At 35.6% G+C, this 7319-nt stretch overlaps 1 protein-coding gene across 8 annotated transcripts in view; it reads right to left on the minus strand.

Moving 5' to 3' along the window:
- The window catches only part of RPRD2 (regulation of nuclear pre-mRNA domain containing 2), a 115820-nt gene that overhangs the window by 34005 nt on the left and 74496 nt on the right, over positions 1–7319 (minus strand). For 4 of the 8 annotated variants that reach the window (XM_037744923.1, XM_037744922.1, XM_017546372.2 and 1 more), the window contains exons 3-7: positions 5172–5272; positions 4224–4301; positions 2940–2992; positions 2195–2321; positions 460–635 (exon numbers count right to left, since the gene is read on the minus strand). In XM_037744923.1, the coding sequence (XP_037600851.1) occupies positions 460–635; positions 2195–2321; positions 2940–2992; positions 4224–4301; positions 5172–5272 (535 nt within the window). The remainder of the gene's footprint in view (positions 1–459; positions 636–2194; positions 2322–2939; positions 2993–4223; positions 4302–5171; positions 5273–7319) is intronic. The other 4 variants (XM_017546376.2, XM_037744921.1, XM_017546373.2 and 1 more) reach the window with 1 other exon arrangement.

Raw genomic sequence — 7319 nt, forward strand, 5'->3', positions numbered from 1 at the left:
AAAAAAAAAAAAAAAAGACCCAGGTCTTATTCTACCACCACCACCTACTAACTATATTACCTTATAAAAGGTTACTAGCCCTCTTCAAAAGTAATTTCTTTTTTTTTTTTGAGACAGGGTCTCAGTCTGTCGGCCAGGTTGAGGTGCAGTGTTGTGATCACAACTCACTGTAGCCTGAGACCACATGCAGTTAATTTTTGCACTTTTTTTGTAGACAGGGTTCACCATGTTGCCCAGGCTGTTCTGAAAGTCCTGGGCTCAAGCAATTCTCCTGCCTCAGCCTCCCAAAATGCTGGGATTATAGGTATGCGCCATAGCACCTAGCCCAAAAGTAATTTGTTCATCTATGATAGGGAGATAAAAATGCTTATCCTAACAGAGTTAGAGAAAATTCATGTTAATAGTCTCTGAAATACAGTAACAAGCATTCAGTATGAGACAGTTTTAATTATTACTTACATTGGCCACCACTTTTACTTCTTTGTATTGTGCTTCATAGAAAATTCCAGCATTTTCCAGTGCTTCTGTTAATGAGGGTCCATTTTTGACCTGCTTATCTAATCCATTCACAAATTCTTCCAGCTTGGAGCTTGCCTCTTCAAATTCTTTGGAGAACTTCTTCCCACCTGTTTTATCTAAAATGACATAGGAAGTATTAATTTCAGGATAAAATAAAAAATTTAGTTTTTTGAAGAAAACCTCTCTTTGTGAACATATTCTTGCTGCATTACTGTGTAATACGCTTAGTTTCATAGTATTATTTTAAAGAAGCTTCTCCAAATAAAAACATTCCAAAACAGATTATTAAAATTCTTCACAAAATAGATTCATGTGAACCCACCAGAGTAGACCCTTGTAATTAAGGTAAAGAAAAGAAAGTTCAACTAAAAGAGTTTATGGGTTACTTGTTTTCTTCACAAACTGGATGCCACACTACTACTTAGAAATAATAGCATGAAGCTCAATTCTATTCCCTTTTACAATAACTTTTGCATTACAGGAGTTAGTAAGATGTTATCTCTTAAATGAGAAAAGCAAGCTTCAGAAAAGTAAAGATAAAATGACCTCTGTATGTATCACAATAAAAATTCTTCTTTCCTATCTGAAAAAGATTTGTGATAATTCAATACATATACTTCTTTCCCAGTGACTGGCAGAATATGGCTTTGGACATGAGTATAAATTTTGGCTTTGCCTCTTATCAGTTGTGTAACTTGGGCAAGCTACTAATCTCCTTCAAGACCTCAGATTTCTCATATTATAAAATAGAGATTTTTCGTTATGTTTTCTGTTATGAGGACTGAATTAGATAATATATGGTAAATTAATTATTTATTTTAAAAAACTTTTTCTTTAGTGATGGTCTCCTCTGTCACCCAGGGCGGTGTGCACTGGCATGATCAGAGCTCACTATAGCCTCGACCTCCTGGGGTGAAACAATCTGCTTGCCTCAGCCTCTTGAGCAGCTAGGACTACAGGTGTGTGCCACCAAGCTCATTAATTTTTTAATTTTTTTGTAGAGCCAGGGTCTCACTATGTTGCCCAGGCTAGTCTCAAACTCCTAGTTTGAGACTAGGAGCGCTTAGGGCAGGAGAATTGCTAGTCTCAAGCAATTCTCCTGCCCTAAGTGCTGAGATTATAGGCACTGTGTCTTGTCTGTTAAATTTATAGCAAAGTATAGGAACAAAATTGGTGCCAAAGTTAATAGCTAGTAGTCACTTATTTACTATTTCAAAAATATTCATCAAATATCTATTATATGCCAAGCATTGCACTAGGTGCTGGGGTAGCGATGAACAAATCAATATCATTTCTGCCTTCATGAGGCTTACATTATAATAAATTATTAGTATGATTTATAATTTACAATGCAAGGAAGAGAGATCATTTAACTAGATTTTATGAGGCATTAGAGTGACTTCATTAAAGAGCATACCCATACCAATTAACCACACATATGAAATACAACTGTATATATATAATCCAATACATCAAGAAAGTACTAGAAATGAGAAGGACAGAATTTACTTACAAAATTTATATGCATGAAATAACTACTTGGGAAACCAGAGGTGCCACAACTACTTTCTACCCAAGGATCTCCTTATGAGGTAAGCCAGTATGATTACTGGAAAAATGACAGATAACAGAAAGAAAATCTGACTTCCTCTATTTAAAAGGATGTAAGCATTACCTTTTAAGCATTTGAGAGTTTCCGTGCTGCACACATCCACCCTCATAGTTGACAACTGCTTTTCCTTCAGTTCTATCTGATCTTCTGAGCGCTTGTATAGCAACAGCTCTTCAATTAGGGCCTGAGACTAAACACAGACCAGAGTCATATTTCATTTACAAGACCATTCAATTATCCTCATTCTGTCTCTCCTCATTTTGTAAAAACAAAAAACTAATGCTTAACAAAACCCTGAGAGGAAAAAAACCTTTTCACTTTTTCTCACAGCCACAGATATTAATGATCAATTTTCATGTCAAAACCATGTTTAGTTATAGACTTTAAAAGATCCTTTTCCTTAATTACACAAAGCTAATTTACAGATACAAAGTTGGACTAAAACAAAGGTCCACTTATATATAGCCTCTTTAAATTTTAATTACATAAACATAGCCTTCTGTTATGCTAAGCAAATTCTAATTTAGAAAGAGTTTCACAGGAAAATAAACTCTCTTGCTAGCATAAATTGAATACAGAACTCAGCTGGTAATAGATCTACTAGAAGAAGGTTATTTCTATCATTGGGGGAACAGATAGAACTCTAAGCAATCTAATTCCAATCTGGGTTCCTTTAGAACAGTTCATGCATGTTTAAAACATGACAAGTAAAACTGAATAAAAATAAATCTTATTGGACTATGTAGGAAACTATAATACAAAAGGAGTGAATAATACTTTGCTATATTAAACAAATTCTGTAACTTACTCGAAATTCAGCAACTATCTTAGACTTGAGAGCAGCTTTTGGATTTGTAGATGCTGTTGGAATTAAACAAAAGGGCATTAAGAATACAGACACAAAAAGTTGACTAACAGGAAAAATTTTAGCTCTATAGTTAAGGATATACTCTGAACATTCAGCAAACATGCATATTTAAGTCATAATGGACTACGAAATTTGGTGGTCAATGTAAAAATAAGCTATTTAGACAGACTAACCTACTTACCTCCAACAGACCCTCAAAGTCATAAAGTCCTAGAATTATTGATTTGGAGACACCAAGATACATCAAGTACTTTTTTTCCCCTAGTCTGAGTGTCAGAGGATCTTAATACCTCAAATTAACAGCGTTCAGGAATGCAACATCCAATTAATCCTGAGCACTGACTGAAGAAAATTAGTGACAAATATCAACCCTATTCCTACATATTTATCCTTTGAATTTCTTTTTCTGCTGACTCAATTCACGTAAAAATATGCAAGGAAACTTCTAAGTATATTACCATTGTGGTTGAACTTTGGCTGAAATGATGGCTCTTGTTCCTAGGCATGCAATTTATGACCAAAAGGATGTCTGAGAACTCCCATAATCATGATGGATATCATATGCTTGCTGGAGCAAAACCATCCCAAATGTCTTGTTTCACCTCCCAATTCTCACTGTCTTTTACTTTGTTCCCTCCACACCTTTAAGTCTCTCTCAATATTCCTCAGTTTGCCCACAGCAGCCTATCACATGCAGTATTCCACTACCTCGATCTCATGCTGGGTAAATATGATAAATATAACAGGAGCTCCCATTAGAGAATGAGCTTCTGGCCAGGATCTGAGGCCCATGTCTAATTTGGTAGAGTATATTCCCCAAATCTGGAGATTTCATGGTTCCCACAGAAATGCTTCTGAATGCCTAGTCTCCTCTTCAGATCTGTTGTTTAATGCCAGCTGCCTCTAACATCATATATCCTTGAACCTGATAATTAGCCTGGATACTCTCAAGTATTTTTTTCTTCTTTCAATCCCCCAACTACTCTTGAATCTTCACTGAATTAAACCCTTTTTCTGCATTTCCTTTGTTAACAGTGTAGTTTTTGTTTTTTTTAGAAGTAGCTCCTTGATGGCTTGTTTAGCATAGGTCACTGGGAGCCTCCCAGGCCTGGAAAACACAGGCTTGCCCATGGTTTATGCCAGGTACGATGTCAAATGGTCTACATTTTCTTCTGCTCCAAAAAGAGGAGGTAATTTTATATTAGTTGAGATTTTGTTCCTTACTTTGTGATTTCTTCCACTGCTTATTCGGTTGTTTGTTCAGATTTTCTTTCAGCTGCTTCTGAGTTTTGAAAGTGGTACCTGGAAAACATTTCAGTTTTTGCAATCTGGCATTATGGGAAGCTGTTTTGTCTGTCCACTTCAGAGCCAAAGTTGCAGCATGAAAAAAGGCAATCCGAGACTGTGTGTTGTTTCTTTCTTTCCTTTTCTTTCATTTTTATGAAAAAAATAGAAATTCCTACCAGATCTAAGAAGCTGCCAAATAAACACGATTTTTATTATCAGCGAAATTACCAATTCCGAAAAGAAAAGGACAGGAGGCTTAAAAATACCAATTAACAAATTAAAATGAAGAATTTTAACAGCTTCTTAGAAGATGCTATTTTTAAAGCAAATTTCTAGTCAAATGACGGTTATGGCAGCAGATTGTCATCAACTTCTATTCGATAACTTAATTACATGCATATAATATATAAGAATTAAATTCCTTTTAACAATACAAGTACACAACTTACTGTAAATCTAAATCAAAAGACAGTCTAAAGACCGCCGATATATGCTTACTACCAAACAGCTTAGTAAGAACTGAAATCCTGTGCAAAAATTCTCCAACAGTAAGGGCACAGGGCAGTATTTATTAACACAAAAAATGAACCATTTGAAACACTCAACGCAAATGCAGGAAAATAACCAGATGGCCATCACCACTAAAATAACCAGATGGCTATCAGTCACTAAAAAACAAAATCCAACCCCCAACCCTAAAACCAACTCTACTTAAATTTTAATTCCAACAGATCTACATCTTTTTTAAGTATTTAATTTTAAACAAATAGGGCTAGATTCAAAACTTAATTTTTTACTATCATACAACATGACTAGATCTATAAAATATATATAATTGAAAAGACTGACTCAAAATTTTCTTTTAGAAGAGAAAAAGACACTTACTCAAAGCTTCTCTCAATGCTACGATCATTTCTTCTGGGTATACATTTCTATCTTCCCAGATTTTAAAGATTCGTTCTACAGACTTGGAGACAGACGGATCTCTGAAAACAAAGAAAAAATAATATAGACTATAAAAACCTTGACTTATATTCCAAACTAGAAATCTGAAAATAAAGTTGTCAATAAGATTATTTTCCAAATTTCTTCTGACGTTTGCTTCAAAACATTCCTTTCTACAATATCCAGGACTAATGAAATCTTAAACTTTTAAGATTTTAAGAATTAAAATAATTACCAATTAAACTAATTACCAATTCAGAACTTTAATAAATGACATAAATGAGGCTACAGATGATATACTGAGAGCTTTGATAGATATGAACTTGAGGGCTGGGAATGTGTGGACACAACTGGCAATCTAAAAGATAGGTTGAACCCAACAAGATGAAATCAAATACTAAAAAACCTGGTCCAAAAAACAATTACAGTAGTACTGAATACAAAGAAAAGGTTTAACAATGCTATATATTTTCTTTTCAAAGGTTTAGAAAAAAAAATTAATGAATCAATCATATACTGTAAAATGTGTTCTAAAAAACTACCACATAATACTATGAGAATACATAATTAGAATGAGGTTAAGTGAAAGGTATTGGTTTATTCTGTTTCATTCACAGATGAGCTTCTGGTTCAAGTTGGCTATCTCATTTTTAAAAATGTTGGCTGGGCATGGTGGCTCACGCCTATAATCCCAGCAGTTTGGGAGGCCGAGGCAGGTGGATTGCCTGAGGTCAGGAGTTCGAGACCAGCCTGGCCAACATGGTGAAACCCTGTCTCTACTAAAAATACAAAACCTAGATGGGCACCTGTAATCCCAGCTACTCGGGAGGCTGAAGCAGGAGAATCACTTGAACCCAGGAAGCGGGGGTTGTAGTGAGCAGAGATCACGCCACTGCACTCCAGCCTGGGCAACAAGAGTGAGACTCCATCTCAAAAAAACCCACAAAATTTAAAGCGGTGGGGCACTGTGGCTCACACCTTTAATCCCAGCACTTTGGGAGGGTGAGGTGGGAAAATCACTTGAGATTGGAAGTTTGAGACCAGCCTGGGAAACAGAGAGAGACCTCACTTCTACTAAAAATGAAAAAACTCTCTCTCCCTCTCCCTCTTCCTCATTCTTCCTCTCCTTCATTTTTTCTTTTTTTTTCTTTCTTCCTTTCTCTTTCTTAAAATAAAAAAAAAAAAATGAAAAAAAAAGAAAAAACTAGCCACGTGTGGTGGCACACACTTGTAGTACCCCGTACACGGGAGCCTGAGACAAGAGGATCGCTTGAGCCCAGGAGATCCAGGCTGTAACGACCCGTGATCACACCACTACAACCCAGCCTGGGTCACAAAGCAAGACCCTGTCTCCCCCCCCCAAAAAAAAAGTGTGTTAAAGTAGAAGGGAATACCAATAAAGTTAACAATTTAAGTAAAGATTTAAATTATGTCTTATGTGGAAATGTAGAAGAAATAGAAAAAACAATGCAGGAAGGGCATAACCATTGTAAGGAAGAGGAATCAAACTGGTGTGATCTCAGGAAGCAAGGCAAGGACAAAAGAATAAAGCTGTAGGGAAAAGAAATTTTATTCTAACAGATCTGCCAAAGAACAGAAACCATTCTAATAATTTAATAGATCTGTCAAAAGACAAAACATGAACTTAACCTCTCCTTAAGTGAATCCACCAAACCATATGGAGACTGAACTATAAGATTTTAAAATAATAATAGTAAAAAAAGCTATGTCAACCTTAAGGCCTCTTTCAAGCATGAGTCTATGACTCTATAACATCATTTTTTTCTTTTTTTTGCCTAAGAATGGCTTATATAAGAAACAGAGAAAATTGTATTAAACGTTACGATTTTCTTTTTTTTTGAGACAGGGTCTCACTCAGTTGTCCAGGCTGGACTACAGTGATCTTGGCTCAATGCAGCCTCGACCTCCTGGGCTCAAACGATCCACCTGCATGCTTGGTCTATTCTCTGAGTTACAAAACACTGAAGGCTTGTTCTCTAAAAATCCATTAATAAACTCTTCCTAGGTTAAATGACAAAATATCACTCCCTTCCCTTATCTTGACATTTCTTTTTTTTTTTTTTTTTT

The sequence above is a fragment of the Cebus imitator genome, unplaced genomic scaffold (genome assembly GCF_001604975.1).
Source record: "Cebus imitator isolate Cc_AM_T3 unplaced genomic scaffold, Cebus_imitator-1.0 Scaffold188, whole genome shotgun sequence".
Classification (NCBI taxonomy): domain Eukaryota; kingdom Metazoa; phylum Chordata; class Mammalia; order Primates; family Cebidae; genus Cebus; species Cebus imitator.